This window comes from Mustela erminea, chromosome 7, assembly GCF_009829155.1.
Source record: "Mustela erminea isolate mMusErm1 chromosome 7, mMusErm1.Pri, whole genome shotgun sequence".
In the NCBI taxonomy this organism is placed as follows: domain Eukaryota; kingdom Metazoa; phylum Chordata; class Mammalia; order Carnivora; family Mustelidae; genus Mustela; species Mustela erminea.
Window position 1 is genome coordinate 14342440 of NC_045620.1, and position 17549 is coordinate 14359988.

Genomic DNA, 17549 nt, shown 5'->3' on the forward strand with positions numbered 1-17549 from the left:
AGGAGCACTGGCCAATCACAACTTGGATTCCGCTTCCTCAGGGCCGGCATGGGATTTCCGGTTACTGGAGGAAGCTGCCGGGAAAAGCTCTGCGTTCAGTGCGCATCTGTTCGCGTTCGTTCAGCTCAGTACTCTGCCCCGCAGCAAGTGAACCCCATGTCGTCCCGGCAGGCTCCAGAGGACGAGCAGGGAGGCGGCGATCCCCCAGGGGACCTCCGCAGCGTCCTGGTTACCAGCGTGCTCAACCTCGAGCCGCTAGACGAGGATCTGTTCAGGTAGCCGGCTGCATCTGGCTCGCATCCCCCCGGTTGGGACAGAGGCCTCTGATCTCGACTGCCGCCTCCGCGTTGCCCCCTGCTGATAGCCTCCTGGACGAGGATGGGTTCTGCGCGGGATGCAGGCTCTGCCGCGTCTGGGAGAGCAGACATGCCCTCGCTGCCCTAGCTTCGTCCCTCTGCGCGCGGGGTCTGCGCAGCCCTGCCACTAGGAGGTCCTAGCAATCTGGGCATATAAAGTGATGGCCTGAGACAGCCGCCTCAGCAGCCCACCGTTGAGGAGTCAGTGTCCCTGGGGGAGCCAGCCCAGAAAGGGTGGTGACTTGTCCAAGTGCACGCAGCTGATCAGGTTTAAAACTTAAAAGCAGCTCCTTGCATACTGTTCTTTTCCTCTTACATACCTCGTTCCCTCCGCCACTTGGAGGGATCTAGTAGCTCATTGCTCTTTCCGAGGCCTCAGCCACTTTCCTTCCAGATGCCACCTAAATGCTTTCTGTAGCTAGAGATTTAATAGTTTCTCGTCCTTCAAGGTTCATGCTGGCTTTTCAGAAACAATCTTAGGTGTTGAATTCCCTTCCCCCTACTTAATGAATTACAAATAACTTCGTGGAGGGCTACTTGGAATCCTTTGTATTAAAAAATGTTTACTTATGGCTGGGCTGGGTTCCTTTGTAGGAAGCTGGAGTTTCACCTCTGGGGTCTTAGTTTCTGCATCTGTTCACTGAAGGGTCAGACTGGAAGCCTGAGGGCTCTTAGAGTTCTAGATCTAGTTCCTGGAAGAACTGGACCGTCCAGGTGGCAGGCTTTAATGTAGTCCACCCCCAGTTCTTCCAGTTTGTCTTGGTCCCCTAACAGCCTTGACAGGCTTCTGTCGTATCCTTGAATACAGCATTGGAGGAAACACTGGACCTGGGGACAAAAGATGCAGAGACTGCTAGGATTGGCAATTTAAGTTGTGTCACCTTGCTCAAGTCACTCTCCCTCTCTCTGATTCCTGTTCCTTTTATGTAAATAAGGGGATTGGTTCTTTATCTTTAAGTGAAGCCCACAGAAGGGTTGGGCAGTCTTGAAGGCCTTGAAGTTCTATGTATGCTGTATGCAGAGTAAGGGTATTTGCCTGGGGGAGGGTTCATGGCTTTCACCAGATTTCAGGTGAAATCATAGGGCAGAGAGATCCTGCCCTATGGGCTTAATGATGGTTGCAGGATTTGGCCTCGCGTTCTACCCAAGTATTTCCTGCTTTCCCCTCACCCCACAGAGGAAGACATTATTGGGTACCCACAACCCAGCGGCTGTTTGGAGGTCAGATTGTGGGCCAGGCCCTGGTGGCTGCAGCCAAGTCTGTGAGTGAAGACGTCCATGTGCACTCCCTGCACTGCTACTTTGTACGGGCAGGTAAACTATCTCCCCACTTATCCCCAACCCAACCCTGATGGCCCAACAGCCACTTCTTACTGTACCTGGAGGGCTGACTGGGGAGAGGGAGGAAGGACAGTGGTTGGGGGGAGAGAAGCTATTAGTTGATTCCCTTTAGGGGAGCCTAGAGGGACAAAGCCTGGGGCCAAGAAGAGTGTTGGACCTCACACCTCTTGAGATCACTGAGTGCTTGTTGATGTGAAAGTGTTGAGGTTTAGAGCAAATGGTCCAGAAAGAATTCTTGAGATGTCTTTGGTGCAAAAAGGTGGTTTTGTTTGTTTGTTTTTAAAGTTGTGTTTTGGGGGTGGGGGGTTGCTTGGGTGGCACAGTCAGTTAAACTGCTGCCTTCAGCTCAGGTCATGATCCCAGGATCCTAGGATCAAGACCCCACCCCCACCCCCCCCTCCCCCGCAAACTGGGCTCCCTGCTCAGCAGGGAGTCTGCTTCTCCGTCTCCCTCTGCCCCCTACCCTCATTGTGCTCCACTCTGTCAAATGAAGAAATAAAATCTAAAAAAGAATAGAGTGTGGGGCAGGGGTGGGGCGGAGGCAGAGGGACAATCTCAAGCAGACTGGGGTGTCCCTGAGATCTGATCTGAGCGGAAATCAGGAGTTGGAGGCTTAACCAACTGAGCCACCCAGGTGCCTCCAGAAAGGTGGTTTTAGGAGAGCTTGGAGCAGAGCACGGGGCAAGGCCGGTGAGCAGAAAGAGCTGTACTGGGGTTGTGATGAGTGACTGGGAGGGGGTTAGGGACAGCACAAGCCTCCAAGGTATTTTGGAAACAAGGTTTCCAGGAACCTGAGGGGCATCTGGGGGGGTGGGTAGAGATAAAGGAAGTTTCCAGAGGAATTTCTATGTTTAAAGAAGACTTAAAGGGGTGGGGGGTCTGGATATTACTTAAGCTAAGATCTCCTTTTCTCTTTAGCAAAGTATTAACATTGAGGCCGCTGAGTTCCTAGAGGAATGTCACTCTGCCTTTTTCAAGGACTTGTCAGTGCATTGTTTGTAGTAAGGAAATGTAATTTCTTCTTTTGCCTTTGTTTCCCACGTTACTTATCTGGGACAAATGACATAAGACTTTGTTGCTTAACTGCTCCCTGCAGGTTTTTGTTAATTCTCTCCACACCTTCTGGTGCCAAGCCCTGTACTGGATACTTGGAGAGGTGCTGTCACCTCTGCTAGGAGTTCCACAGTAGGCAGCTTGGCTTGGAGAAGAGAGCACCAGCCTGCAAATCAAGAGACCTTGGGTCTGGTTTCAGCTTTGCCACTAACTCCTTAAGCAGTCTTTTTCTTTTTTTTAAGATTTTATTTATGTATTTAGACAGAGATCACAAGTAGGCAGAGAGGCAGGCAGAGAGAGAAGTGGGGGAAGCAGGCTTCTTGCCGAGCAGAGAGCCCGATGTGGGCCTCAATCCCAGGACCCTGAGATCATGACCTGAGCCGAAGGCAGAGGCTTTAACCCACTGGGCCACCCAGGTGCCCCTCCTCAAGCAGTCTTGAATGAGGTTACCATCTACATCCTCACCAGGCTTGGTTCATCCCACCTGAAAAATGGAGAAGGGGAGGGTTCTGGAATGTTGCTGGTTTCCCATGAATGAGAACTGATACTCTTTTTGAATGAGGAATTTATGGGAATAAGTAAAATTTGCATGATACGGAGCTTAGCTATGTATGTTATCTTGTTACTTGGTCCTGACAAGTCAACAGGAGGGGTGGGGATTCCTGCCACCATTCCAAAGGAGATGGGGACCAGAAGAGGTTATGGAACCAGCTTCCTCAGTGCTCAGGGAGGCAGCACGGGGACTTAAACCTGATTGTGAGTCTTCAAGCTTCATACCCTACCCTCCTCCTTTGCTTTTCTCTTTTACTCTTGGGACGTAATTCCAAACCATGAGAGAGCTACCAGATTTTGGGGGAAGGATCCTTTTCCTTGGAAGGTCTCTATCCAGGGCAGCATAAAATGAGGCATGCCCACGCTACTATTTCAAAATAATCGTAAATCATTTGTGTCCCTACCTGCTTCTTAAAGGCTGCAGCTTTTCAGTATATATTGAATAATTGGCAACTCTTACAGGACTATTAAAATAGAAGTCAGGGGACAGGAGACTAGTAGTAACAGGATTTGGGAGAAATGATCGTGTTAAAAAAAAAAAAAACTAGGCTAAGGCATATTGTTACAGTTTTATAAAGTTTGTTCTGAGCTTCTTTGCAGCACTGCAAATAGGGAAGCTCTCTTGCATGTGTGAGATGTGACCTCCCAGGGGGTCCAATGATGATATTTCCATATTTTTAAATAAAAGAGGCTGGGATGGGTGTGGTTGTCTTTGGCTATTTATCATATCAATTCTTTTTTTAAAAATCCGGGATAGAATGATAGTTTTTTTTTTTTTCTTTTCTCCAGGCATTGCTCTGCAGATAAAGAAGAATGTAGTACAGGGGTCGTCTGACTTGAGATAGGTGTAGAGCTTGGCAAATCAAGATATAGAGCATCAAACATTTTGCAAAGGGCCAGATTAAAAGTAGTTTGTGTTTTGGAGCATTTGGCTGGCTCAGTCAGTGGAGCAGGTGACTCTTGATCTCAGGGTCATGAATTCAAGCCTCATTTGGACCTGGAGCCTCCTTAAAAAAACTATTTTAGGTTTTGAGGGCAAAAGCAATAGACAATATGTAAAAACAGAGTGGGGAGGGGCTTGTGTGTAGTTAAAAAATGTTATTAATGGCATCAATTTCCTCATCTGTTCAATGGGGAAAAAAAACCCTTTGCATAACTATTGTGAGATCCACTTGAGAAAACCTGACTTAGTGTCTTTCTTTTATTTTTTTTTTCTTCAAGATTTTGATTAATTATTTGACAGGGAGACACAGCGAGAGAGGGAATACAAGCAGGGGAAGTGGGAGAGGGAGAAGCCGGCTTCCCATGCAGATGGAGGGCTTGATCCCAGGACCCTGGGATCAGGTGCCCCCCACCCCCACTTTTTTTTTTTCTTAAGATTTATTTATTTTAGAGAGCCTGCTGGGTGGGAGGAGGGGCAAAAGTTGAGAATTCTCCAGAAGGCTCCCTACTGAGGGTAAAGCCTCATTTTTGGGGTTGGGGGCTCGATCTCAGGACCTTGAGATCATGATCTGAGCTGAAACCCATTCAGAGCCTTAACCAACTGAGCCATCCAGGTACCCTGACCTGCCTTAGTTTCTAATGCCACCTGGCACCCAGAAATCACTCTGCAACTGTTTGACCCTTCCTTCAGTATATTCCAGGGCCTACCTGCTCTGTTCCAATAAAAATGTCCAAGAACAGGTCTGGAACTCATTCACACTGAAAGGTATATCACTAGTAACTAGAAGTACTATGTTTTAGCTACAGCCAAATACTAGATTAGAGCCTTCTTTCTTTTTCTTTCTTTCTTTTTTTTTTTTTTTTAAAGATTTTACTTGAGAGAGTGAGCACGAGCAGGGGGAGAAGCACAGGAAGAGGGAGAAGCAGGCTCTCTCCCTTCTGAGCAGCAAACCCAACAGGGGGCTCCATCCCAGGACTCTGGGATCATTACCTGAGCCGAAGGCAGATGCTTAAGTGACTGATCCTCCCAGGCGCCCCATTTTTATTTTCCTTTCAAAGTTTGTTGGTAGGGAAAGAAGGGTTCCTTGCCAGCCCCTGATATCAGATTGCGCATGTAACTGTATCCAAGATGTGGACTCTTGGGAATCCCTTCCTAAAGGCCTGAAGACCTTGAGGGGCCTCCGTTCCTGATAAAAATGGCCCTTTGGCAACGCTGGCCAGCAGGTTGCTGAGCAAACCAGCCAGTTTTGGATGGTGATAGTCTTTGCTGTTGAATGAGCGTCTGGTGCCTGGTTGGCTCCCCATTTGGATGATGATGGGGAAGCACACTGGTTGAGACCTGCTTCCTTCATCTGAATATTGAATATCGTCCCTAAGATGTCTCACTGCCAAGGTATCAGAGTTCTCCAGCATCAGCCTGAATCAGACACAGAAGGACTTCAGAGACGCCAAGGAAACTCCTCCTAGAAACCTTTCTGACTGGTTTTTTGAGGGCTAGCTAATAGGCCTCAACCCAGGGCCAGTGACTTCCATTCTACCCTGGCGATGCAGACACCCAAAAGAGAAGGGCCAAGTGACTTTTGTTTGCATCTAGAATGAAGTGACTGACTGGCAGCAGGCTTTTCCTAAGAAAATGAATAGTCAAACAGATAATGGCCAGACCATATATAAAAATAGAACTCTGGGCTGCCCAGGTGGCTCAGTCAGTGGTGTGTCTGACTCAGTTTTTGGCTCAGGTCATGATCTCCTGGTTTGTGAGATCAAGCCCAACAGGAGATCAAGCCCCAAGTTGGGCTCTGCACTCAGCAGGGAGTCTGCTTGAAGACACTCTCCCTCTGCCCCTGCCCCCCCCCCCCCCAAATAAATACATCTTTAAAAAAAAAAAAACCAAAAAAAACCTCTTGAAGCCAATCTACTGTCTACACATCAGACTTAGAGGAAATCAGGCCGCCATCTCTGGCAGCCAGACCAGGCAGCCAAACCATAACCCCTGTTAACAGCCAGCCCCAAACACCAAAGACTGGACTAACAGCTGATAGCTTCCCTAAGTTTGTCCCCACTTCCAATTTAGGACCAACCAGAGAAAAGCCAGATACGCACACCTACCCAATACAGCAACTGCCTGCTTCTGGTTCGCTTCCCTGCACAATCCCCATTCCAGCAGCCTCCTGGCGTGCCCCAGAGTCCATCTTTTTTCACAGTAACGCTTTTCTGCTCCTCTGCCTGCCTTTGAGTTTCTGCCAAACATAAGTGACGGTGGCGGACTCCCTTGCTATACTAAACTCCGAATAAATAGCTTCTGCTTGTTCTGAAGTGAACAGACAAAAAAGTGCAGGCCAGAGTTGCTGACCTCTGATTTAGAAGATGAGTCCTAGACTCAGGACAAGATAACAGTCAATAGGTGAAACCAGACAAAAGCTGGGATTATTTTCTTTCACAAACACATGGAGCACTTGACTGTGGCTGGACGTTATTCTGAACACTTTACAACTCTAATTGAATTCTCCTTAAGATCCTGAGAGGTGGGGCGCCTGGGTGGCTCAGTGGGTTGAGCCGCTGCCTTCGGCTCGGGTCATGATCTCGGGGTCCTGGGATCGAGTCCCATATCGGGCTCTCTGCTCAGCGGGGGGCCTGCTTCCCTTCCTCTCTATCTGCCTGCCTCTGTCTACTTGTGTTCTCTGTCTGTCAAATAAATAAATAAAATCTTTAAAAAAAAAAAAAAAAGATCCTGAGAGGTGTGATTGATCCCTATTTTACAGATGGGCAAACTGCTCAGAGATTTTCCCAAGGCCACACGGCTAGTGGCTAGTGAGTGGCTTGGCCAGGATGTGAATGGAGGGCATGTCCCCCTGCTCTGGGCTGTGGAAGGAGAGGCGCTCCGCGTGTCCTGGGGAACCCGAGGACAGGCTCTGCTATCCTCACTGCATATCTAGTCCCCTGGCCATAGCAGGCCTCAGTCAGGGGCTACCGGGCAGAAAAGGAATAGAGGAGTAGCGGAGGTACCTGCTCAGCCGTGGGGATGACGACCGCCCATACGGGGCTCTCTCAGACTCACCATGTCACTTGTGCCCACTGCAGGGGACCCCAAGGTGCCGGTGCTGTACCAGGTGGAGCGGACGCGGACGGGGACGAGCTTCTCGGTGCGCTCCGTGAAGGCCGTGCAGCACGGCAGGCCCATTTTCATCTGCCAGGCCTCCTTCCAGCAGGCCCAGCCCAGCCCCGTGCGGCACCAGTTCTCCATGCCCAGCGTGCCCCCGCCCGAAGAGCTGCTGGACCACGAGGCCCTCATCGACCAGTATTTAAGGTGAGAGCAGGAGGCTCCGGGACACCTGCAGTTGTCACCTGGGAGTGGGTCATGGAATCCTTTAGTGGGTCTTGACTGGCATTTAAAAAAATAGAGGTATTAGAGTGTATTGTGTGTAGTCGGGGTCAGCCCCCTTTCCTGAAACTTGAGCTTCAGTTGTGTGCGTCTGTGGTGTGCGTGTGTCTCTGCGCACGGGGGAGCATGTTGGGTCGTGATGTAAGTGCAGAGCTTCTGATTCGGCCGGGTCAGGTACTGGTACAGCCTTCCTGGTTATTAAAATTCAGACACACTTCTGTGATCACTTGCTACATAGCTCTCCAAACCCTGAGTGGTCCCTCTGCTCCTCTGGGGTCACTCATGATCCGGCACCCTAGCAGGTAATGCCTGGCGTGTGATGGTCCCTGCTGCCTTTGCCTTAGTGTGTGTTCAATATTTGAATATCACCTGGTGAAGTAACTTTCTCTCTCTTGGATCACAGCCAGTAAAGTTGGGAACATTGTGGGGCAGGGGAGAGGGCTCTGGGTCCCGACACAGGACGGACACGTGAACTCTGGCCGGGTCTGTGCCTCTGTTAGTGTTCCCCTGCTGTGTGACTTTGCCTGGCTCTCCACCCTGCCTCTCAGAGTCCTGCTTTACCTAAAAATCTGGAATGGTCACATCTGTCCTGCCTACTTCACAGCTGCATCCCAAGGAGACCTCCCCTGGCCCATGCTGCCTGCTGGGAAGGCAGCATAGCACCGATGGATAGAATGGGTGTGATCTTTTGGTAAAGGCCCAGATTCAAATGTAGACCCTTGTTTCTGCTAGCTGTGTGAGTTTGGGCAAGTTGCTTTCCCACTCTGAGCCTCCGCTCGCAGGTACCAAGGTGCTAATCGTGATTCCTACCTCACAAAGCTACTATGAGGATTAAGTGAGGTAAGAGATAAGTAACTCCATGAAAGCTCAGTGAATTGTAGTTTTAGCGCTGCCCGCAGAGAGGAGTGCGCACAGGGCCTGGTCTGCTGTCAGCGCTCCCAGATGTTCACTGAAATGAAAGGAGGACATTGTTCTTACTTAGAGGTCCCTGATTCTAGAGCTGTGCTGTCCAGCTAGGAAGTCACTACCACATGGGGCTATATTAACGTAACATTAAATAGAATGAACAATTCTGTTGTTGCACTAGCCACACCCCAAGCACTCAGTAGCCTCATGTGGCTAGCGACTTCCTAGTGGGAAGTATAGGTACAGAATGTCCCACCATCACGTAAGGTCTGTGGGACCGTGCCCTAGAAGGGGGGGCCGAAAATGGAAACCCCGGTGAAGAGCGCTCAGGGTGGTTGTTACCAGGGCGGAGGGACTTCCCTGGAGATGGGCCCCCCCCCACCCCACACTGGGAAAGTGGTCTTCCCAATTGCTTAGGGTTCGGTTGGTCGGTCTGAGTTGCTCAGCCTGCTTCCTGAAAGTGGAGAATAGTGAAGTGGGTCAAAGCCTGAAACATGGAGCCAGACTGCATGAGTCCACATGCTGCCTTCTCCACTGCCGGAGCAAGCTCCTGGAACTCCCAGTGCTTATTTCAGGTCAGTTCTCCCATGGGGGTGATGACAGCACTGTGTCGCCACAGGGTTGTCGTGACGAGGTCATGTGTGCTTTAGAAGCATGCCTGTGGTAGGGTCCGCCTTGCCACTCTGAAGTGTTAGAGGAGGTAGGTGGCTGTCACCAGCTCCATTTTGCAGATGGGAAGAGAAGCTGGCACAGGGCCACAGGGCGCCTAAGTGGCAGAGAAAGGAGTCAGACACTGTGCTCTTCTGCCTGTCAGACGGGAGGGGAGCTGTGGGGAAAAATCAGGACTCCCTGTGGAGGAATGAGGGGGTCACAGAGGCAGCTCAGAGAGGCTCTCCCTTTCGCCTTTACTTTCAGGGATCCCAGCCTCCAGGAGAAGTACCGAGTGGGACTGAACCGAATTGCTGCCAAGGAGGTCCCCATTGAGATCAGGCCGGTAAAGCCACCTGCCCTGAATCAGCTGCAGAGCCTGGAGCCCAAACAGATGTTCTGGGTGCGAGCCCGGGGCCATATTGGTAAGAGGACCCCGAGGACTGAGGCTAGGTGTGCTCTTTCTGGCACGGGGCATGTTACTTCCCCTCTCTGGGGCTGTTTCCTTGTCCGTGTGATGGGGAAGTAGCTTCTCACCAGGACTCTCTCTGCTGCCTGCATGGGGATAAAAGGGATGGTGACTATAATAATCCTCATGGAGCCCTTTCTGGGGAAGACCAGGCACCTTGCTGAGGTTCTCCTCTAGGACCCCTGCTAACCATATGGCCTCTGTGCAGGCTGGAAGAAGACACTCCCTTGGAGTGCTCATTGTGGGAGACTTAGGGAGCGAAGACTGGATTTCAGTCCTCACTTAGCGCTGCCCTCTGCCCATCCCTACCTCCTTTGTCAGATGGCGCGTGCGCGTGTGCACACACACACACACACACACACACACACACACACCCCTCAGGCCAGGCCCCCTCGTGCAGCAAACACTCCACATCTGTGCACGGCAGCCCCTCTCTGCCTCCCTCCCCGCAGGTCCTGAGCTGTAAAGCCCAGGAGCCTGGGGCTGACGGGCCCGCACGCATTGCAGGGGAGGGCGACATGAAGATGCACTGCTGTGTGGCCGCCTACATCTCGGACTATGCCTTCCTGGGCACGGCCATGCTGCCCCACCAGTGGCGGCACAAGGTGCGCTTCATGGTCTCCTTGGACCACTCCATGTGGTTCCATACCCCCTTCCGAGCGGACCACTGGATGCTCTATGAGTGTGAGAGCCCCTGGGCTGGTGAGTATGGGGCCACGGGGGGACAAGGGGCCTCATGGGAGGGGGACGTGGGGAGGGCGGGGTAGGGCGGGAAGCCTGCTTTCTCAGGTGATCCTGTGGGGCACCACCCATCGCTTCCTCTCCTAGCCCCGTAGTCTCTGGCATTGTTGTCTTCAAAATGACAGCATGAGGCTCGAGAGGGGACACCTGCTAAGCTTAATTTCTGTAGCCCGCAGGGAGTATCAGAGACCCAGGTCTAGGCCCAGAAGCACTGCAGATTCTCTGTGTGATTCTGGACCAGTCCCAGCTCCTCTCTGAGCCTCAGTTTCCCCATCTAAACAAATAGGGTCACATAGAGCAGTGGTATCTGAATGTAGTGGCACGTCAGCCAGCCAGTTGGGAGAGCCTTTCCAAAACAGATACTCAGGTTCCACCCCCAAGATTCTGACTCAGCAGGTCTTGGATGAAATCCAGGAAACTTTTTTTTAAGCAGCTCCCTTGAGCAATAGTGCGGATTAACCAACCTGACTGGGGGTCAGGGCCCTCCATAGTCTCTAAGGGCTCCGCTACTTAGGATACTCATGGTGTGCAGAGAAGCCCAGTCTAGTCTCAGAGCCCTGGGCTCCTTTCCAGGCAAGTATACTTCAGATGAAGAAAAGCCTTGCTCTGTAAAACAGGGACAGAACGAAGGGAATCTCTCTTAAGGGAAGGGGGAGTCTCCAACACCAAGAGTGTTGCAACACAAGATCAGCAACCTTGTGGTTAGAACACCTGGCTTCGGATTTGGCCGGCTTCTTATGGCCCAGGGCCTGAGGCTCCCTGGACTTCGGTGTCTTCATCAGGAAAATGGGCCTGCTTCACTTGGCCACTATGAGAACTAAGTGAGCTCTACTCTGTGTAAGGGAGACCAGCAGCTCCCTCTGGAACCTTCCATTCAGGCCCACTGCTAGCAAAGGAGTGTTCAGGCTGGGAGGGTGGCCAGATGTGATGGCCCCAGGTTCTCCCCATAAGCCCTTTTTCCTGATAGGGGTGAGGATGGGTTTTTTTTTGTTTGCTTTGTGAATTGCCACCCTGGAGCACCCAGTTTGATTCATTAGAAGGGGAACTGCTGGGTTTCCTACCCTAAGTAGCCAGAGTGGGGACGGATCTACTTAGCCAAGCTGCTGACCTGAGACTGCCCTCAGAATTCTTCCCCCTGTGAGCTTTTTGAGGAAGCCACTGGATATGTGAAAGTGCTTTCAAACTGTCAAGTGGGGTTCCCTTAGGAGTTACCCCCAGGGACCATCCCCAATAGGCTCATAAAGGGGCACTTAGAGACTGGGAGAGGCCACAACACTCGATGTGCCCTTGGACGGGGCAGCCAGAGCAGCTGCACACTTTCCAAGAAGCATTGTCTGGCCGGGCTCTGAAGGAGAGAGAAGGCCATTCTTACCCTTCCCCTCACCCACAGGTGGCTCCCGGGGGCTGGTCCAAGGGCGGCTGTGGCGTCGGGACGGTGTCCTTGCTGTGTCCTGTGCCCAGGAGGGCGTGATCCGAGTGAAGCCCTGGGACTCAGAGAGCAAGCTGTAGCCAGAGGGAGCAGCTTGGCCTGGGGCTTCAAGGGTCACCCTTCTCCCAACACCTTACAGTCAAGGGCCGGACCTTCTATCCCCAAACCCAATAAAGAGACTAATACCACTGGAGCTGCTGGCCTTTAATTCCCCTGGGCCAGACGGCAGCCCTACTCCAGGACTCCCAAGGAAGAGTCTCTAGCCCTTGGGCCAAGGAAGAGGTAACATTGCCCTACCCTGGGGCATAGTCCCCAGACATTCATGAGCTGGAGAGGCTGCATCAGACTTCCTCCCTATGCCACCCCAGGGCAACCCCGGCCGAAGCTTGTCCTAAGCTCTGCTCGACAGAAGGAATGTTTCCTTGGTTTGCTACAAGTTCCATGTAGGACTTCTAGGGGTTCCCAGCACCCCCTACAGCTTCCCAACTGCTGTTCATGCCCTCCTTGCCCACCCCCCATCCCGGGGCGGTGCCTCTCCCCACAGTGGCCTTAAGTCTAGGCAAAGTCAGTCCAGTTCCTCCTTGATAAGCAATTCTTTGAGACTGGGGGGTGGCGTGGGGGTCAGGCCTGCCTCCTGCAGGGCCTGGAGTCGGGCCTCTGTTTGGCGTTTGTCCAGGCCCAGGCGCCAGGACAGCCGGACGTGGGCTTCCAGAAAGGGTGCCAACAGAGGGTGGGGGTTCTTGTCCCCCATCAGTTGCAAGGCCCTCTCACAACATGCCCGGGCCTCCCCAGGGTTCTCCAGCTCCTGGTGACACACAGCCAGCCCAGCCAGGGTTAGCAGTGGGCGGTCTGGGCCCAAGGGGGTGCCTAGCTGGGTCTGCAGCTGCCAGGCATTGGCCCAGAGCGCCAGAGCCTCATGATAGAGGCCAGTGCAGGTGAGGCTCTGTGCCCGCCGCAGCTCGGGCAGCACAAAGAAGTCCTGCAGGTCCGGGGCACGGCGCAGCTCAGGCACTGCCTGCAAGTGGCTCAGAAACTGCTCGAAGGCCCGGCTCCGGCGGGCGATGGTCTCTGCGGTAAAATTCCGGCGCAGGCGCTTCCGGGGGAATGAGATGGCAGCCATAGGGCCCCGGAACTGTCGCTGCAGGTTTCGATGCAGCCGCTCAAAGTCCGAGTAGCGGCGAGAGATCTGGGCTGGCTGGCGATCGGGTGGCCCAGGGCCCATCACGGCGAGGGTGTAGAGCTGCAGGGAGGGTGGGGTCAGCGCAGGTGTGAGTTTTCCGCGCGCCCCTTCCCTCCCCATACCCACACCTCAAGCTGCATTCCCCCACTTCTTCCTTGGCCCCTGAGACTGGGCCCAGGAGAGTGGGAGCTGCTGGGGCAGCAGCCAGGGAGCCCAGTCCCATCTTACCTGAGGCTCGTCTGAAATGACCCAGGCCCAGGGCAGCACGGGGAGAGAAAGACAGAGATGAGCTTCAGTGCCTAGACTTGCCACCCCTTTTGCCCGAGCACTCCCTTCCCATAGGGCATTTAGCTCTTCGGACAGCCCCTCTGGTAAACCAGCTGGGAGCTGAAGCCCAGGCCGATCTCTTGGGCCACTGAACCAACCTTCAAGACCAGCTTGGACTTTGTTCCGCTCTGGAAACAGAGCCCCCACATCCTTAGGTTATTCCAAAGCAGACCTGGAGGACAGGTCTTCAGATAAACCAAGGAGCGATCATTGTGAAGAGGGCATCGGGGCACACCCCCCAGTCAGCTACTCCCTTGCAGTGTGTCATCAAGCAAGGCAGTACCCCTGTGGGTCTTGCTGTCCTCTCTAGTGAGCGAAGCAGTGACCTAGGTCAGTGTCCCCTCGCGTGTGGGATGCGTGTAAGTAAATGTTGGGCCCGAGATTCTAGGTGGTTGGTACTGGAGTAAATAACACTGAAGTGGAGACAGGAGGTGGCCCCCCCTCCCCTTGCCGAGTACTCCTTGAATCCTGACTACAGGTTGAGAAGCTCTCAGCTTGGTTTTTTGAAACGCACTTTTCCAACACTTCTCATCTCCCCTTTCAGAAAAGACCCAGAAAGCAAATCTCAGGTCTGGGCCTTCAGGCAACAGGATTCATCCAGGGTTTTAATGACCCGGTTTCATTTTCACTGCTTTTATTGTATTTAATTAATTAATTTTTATGGTTGTCTTTATGGCAAACAAGCCTTCCCACATACAGTACTGCTTTGAAGTCTTTTGAACTTATTTACGGAAAAAAAATAGGTTTACTTAAAAATGTTAAGCAAGGAATGGTACAGTAGCATTTAGCTAGGACGAGAATCATGAAGGTGGTCCTGGAATGAGTGATGTTTGAGAAATGCTGATCAAGATGACCATGAAGCTGCCCTGGGGCCTGAGGATCCGCACATAGACTAATCTGTAATAATGCTGACCCACCAGGTTTGAAAAGTGGGATTTGTTAAGCATGAGATGTTGAAGCACCAAACCCGGACTTTTCTCTCGAATTTGTTCTGTGAAATTGCCAATATTGTAGCCACCTCTGGCCTATTTTATACTTCTCTTCAAGATTCAGTGGACATTAATACTAAGGATTAAAAGACTTTACCTTGAAGAAGTTTATTTTACTCCCGCTCAGTTCTGCATTCCCAAAAAACACTGGCTGCAAAAACTTTTTTTTTTTTTTTTTTTAAAGGAACAGTTATCAAACATTCCAGGAAACCAGTTTCCTTCAAAATACTTCAGGAAGCATTGTCTAAAATGACCCCTTATATTCATGTAGCTTTTACTTTAAATATTTGGCAAAAAGGAAACATCTTATATCCATTATTTCATCTGACCTTTGTAATGTCCTGCCAAGATGGGTAAGAATGACTGTAGCTCCATTAACTGAGCACCGGCCCCCGCCACGATGTGCTGTGCTGGGCACTTTACTTTGGAGCACAGCAAGGAGGGAGCTCCTGACTCTGACAGCCAAGGAAGCAGGCTCCAAGACTTCCTCTAAGTCACACAGCTGCTAAATGGTCCCGCTGGGATTCAAACCCAGGCCCGCCTAATTCCAGAGCCCCGGCTTTCAACCCCACCCCAGGAATAGAGGGGACTTGTCTCTCCAGACATGGGCCAGAGCATATCCGGCCATACTGCTCTATCTTGTCATTCTCTTCGTAGAATCACCCAATACTTCCCTGCTGCCTGGCTGTTCCTGAGGGTCCTTCTCCCAGTACGTGAGGCCTGGCTGGGACTTAGCCACTTAAGACTAGATCATCAGAGTCGATCCCTGCTCAAATGGGAGCAGTCACCCCATAGGCGAGGCCTTTGTTTCCTCACAGCGCAGAAAGGAATGAAGAGGCCCAGATGTGGGGCAGTGCTCCAGGCCCTTGGCCTGCTGAGTCAGAAACGGAGGAGGGTGGTGAAGATGAGGGAGGTCTGAGTCTGCCAGGACCGGCCAGGTCAGGCTGGGTTTCAGGACCTGGCAGACCTCATTCTCCCATGTCAGTTTCTCCTTTCCACAGGCAAAACCAGACTCCAAGGCCTTCCCCTTGCTCTTCATCTCAACACCATTTACCCCCTAAATCTAACCCTCAGAACGAGATTATTGTGTACAGTGTGGGTGCCCAGGGATTGACTGACCTGGGGTATAAGGCCCTAGACGCCATACATTTTCAAGCCAAAGTTAAGTCATAATAGTAGTTACCATTTTATCAAGCACTTCATAATGCCAGGCACAGTGCTAAGGGCTCTCTGCGCACTCATTTAATTTCTTCAACAATCCTCTGCATTATTCCCACTCCTCAGATGAGGAAATAGGGTCATCAAAGTTAAACAACTCACCCAATGTCAAACAGCTGATAATTGGGGCCTGAATCAAGGTCTGGATTCAAAACCCATTTTTTTTTTTTTAACTACTCACCAATGCAACTTGGGTCTCAGGTCTGACCCGGATAATAATATTCTTTCTTGTATTTTGCTACAGTTTGCAAAACCTGGGGGAAGGGGAGCCCACACGGCAGTTCTCTTAGTCTCAAAACCAGGATGGGGAGGCAGATCCATAATCCCTCAGAAAGCTAAGTCATCTGCCCAAGCACTTGATCAAATTACATCCCTTTTCTGACCTCAGTTTCCCCATTCCTAAAATAGACTGACCATGTATCAAGTTGGGAAGTTGGGAGTCTTCCCTACTTTCTCTTAGCCAGACTTTCAGACTCACAGCCCAGGGGTTCCTGGACCTTCACTCACCACGTACTTGGAGGGTGGGTCCTTGACCACGTTGGCGCTGGTCACCTCGAAGAGCAGCCGCTGGGGCACCAGGGTGTTCCGGGACTTCTTCCAGAAATCCTGCAACTGCCTTGCCAGCGGCTGACTGCCCCGCTGCCCATCAGGTGGAGAGCTCCGATCTGCAAGGGCACAAGACCAGTCATATCAATGGGCCTGGGGCTGAGGGTCACATAAACCACGTGTGGCGACCTCACTCATACACCCAACAGGTGAGACAGGCTTTACTTCCATCTGACATAATGGAAACTGAGGGCCAGAGAGGGACCAGGTGCCAAACACCATGCGTGGCAGACAGTGGGCTCTAAATATTTCCACCCCAAAACATCGCTAGCACATTATTACAATTTGTATCCCAGACGCTGTACATTTAATGCCCCCAGCAACCCCGAGATGGGAATGATTTCCCTCATTTGACACAAGGGAAAACTTGGCTCAGAGAGGTGTTGTGACTCTCTCAAGGTCACACAGCCAAGAAATGGTTGGGGAACAGGGCTGGGGCGGAGGCCTAACCGAGCCCCAGGGTTCCCGCCTCGGTCTTCGGCAACTCGCCTGCATCTTCTCCCGACGCCCCGTCCCCGGAGGGCAGCGAGTCGGGGCCAACCTCCCCGTCGTCCTCGTCGTCCTCCTCCTCTTCGTCCTCGGCGCTGGTGAAGCTGAGGGTGCCGCTGAGGCGGGAGGACAGGCCCTCGGCGTCGTCATCCTCCAGCTCCGAGCTCTCCGGGAACTGCTCGGCCTCCGGACCGGTCGCCGCCTCCCCCGGGTTGTCCCCGGCTAGGGCGTGCCGCAGCCGGTGCAGGAGCCGTGAAGCCATGGCACCCTGGGGGGAGCCCGACACTGGGGCCTGGGCGTGGGCGGGAGGGAGACCCCGGGTCCCGCGCTGGGAGGAGGGGCGGGGCCCAGCCGGCGGAGGGAGGGGCGCCGAGGAGGCCCCGCCCCAGCCGGTTGGGGGTCCTACGAGGCCCGGGCGTTGCCTGGCGTCGCACCCTCCCTCCGCCGTAGCCTCGGGCCGCGCTCTTCCCGGGATAGGCCGGGACCCCCCTCTTGTCTCTTTCGCCTGCTGGCGCGTCTCTCCCTCCCGCGCCCCGCGGTGTGCTCAGGGGCGCGCGATCCCCCGGGGTCCGGGGTGCAGCCCCGGCAGCTTACCGAGGCCGGCCCGGCTTTTGCCAGGCCGCACACAGCGCCGCTCCGGCCGCTTCCTGCCGCCGCCCCGCCCCCGGCCCCGCCCGCTCCCCGGAGCCTCCCGGGAATCCCGGGCCCTCCGCTCCGGGAGGGACTTGGGAATCCTGGGTAGGCCTGGGCGAGCCCCAGCCTCCTGCGGGATCGTACCCAATCCGCAGGGGCTCGCACCCTCCGCAAATCCTCCCACCCGTCCCGAAGACCCAGTCTGTCCCGGCTGCCCCCGCTCTATCCCACAGTCTCCATCCAGCGCTCTAACTTTCCAAAGTCATGCCACAGTGGAAAGCCCATCTCGCT

The 17549-nt window shown here is 53.0% G+C and overlaps 2 protein-coding genes across 4 annotated transcripts; one reads left to right on the forward strand and one right to left on the reverse strand.

Annotated features, from left to right (window-relative positions):
• The first annotated feature begins 40 nt into the window (after positions 1–40).
• Positions 41–12009, forward strand: ACOT8 (acyl-CoA thioesterase 8). The gene is made up of 6 exons (XM_032350508.1): positions 41–275; positions 1534–1670; positions 7323–7548; positions 9445–9602; positions 10154–10348; positions 11778–12009. Exons 1-6 carry the CDS (start codon positions 49–51, stop codon positions 11894–11896), a joined length of 1062 nt encoding a protein of 353 aa, XP_032206399.1. The 5' UTR covers positions 41–48; the 3' UTR covers positions 11897–12009.
• SNX21 (sorting nexin family member 21) lies at positions 12006–17307 on the reverse strand. 3 transcript variants are annotated; one of them, XM_032350505.1, is made up of 4 exons: positions 17220–17307; positions 16626–16893; positions 16038–16195; positions 12006–13056 (listed from the first exon to the last, which is right to left on the reverse strand). In XM_032350505.1, the coding sequence occupies exons 2-4, from the start codon at positions 16885–16887 to the stop codon at positions 12382–12384; spliced, it is 1095 nt and encodes a 364-aa protein (XP_032206396.1). In that variant the 5' UTR covers positions 16888–16893; positions 17220–17307; the 3' UTR covers positions 12006–12381. The 3 variants fall into 3 exon arrangements, with proteins under 3 accessions (XP_032206396.1, XP_032206397.1, XP_032206398.1); XM_032350506.1 differs by lacking the exon at positions 17220–17307 and having other exon boundaries at positions 16626–17164; XM_032350507.1 differs by lacking the exon at positions 17220–17307 and having other exon boundaries at positions 12920–13056; positions 16045–16195; positions 16626–17164.
• Positions 17308–17549: the final 242 nt, after the last annotated feature.

Bases quoted from the DNA above. Each gene is read 5' to 3' on its own strand.
- ACOT8 (XM_032350508.1), top strand. From the start codon at position 49: ATGGGATTTCCGGTTACTGGAGGAAGCTGCCGGGAAAAGCTCTGCGTT. The intron at 276-1,533 runs GTAGCCGGCTGC...CTCACCCCACAG, and splicing joins CTAGACGAGGATCTGTTCAG to AGGAAGACATTATTGGGTAC. The intron at 10,349-11,777 runs GTGAGTATGGGG...CCTCACCCACAG, and splicing joins GTGTGAGAGCCCCTGGGCTG to GTGGCTCCCGGGGGCTGGTC.
- SNX21 (XM_032350505.1), bottom strand. From the start codon at position 16,887: ATGGCTTCACGGCTCCTGCACCGGCTGCGGCACGCCCTAGCCGGGGAC. The intron at 16,196-16,625 runs GCGAGTTGCCGA...GTGCCCTTGCAG, and splicing joins GGCGTCGGGAGAAGATGCAG to ATCGGAGCTCTCCACCTGAT. The intron at 13,057-16,037 runs GTGAGTGAAGGT...CCCTCCCTGCAG, and splicing joins ACCCACCCTCCAAGTACGTG to CTCTACACCCTCGCCGTGAT.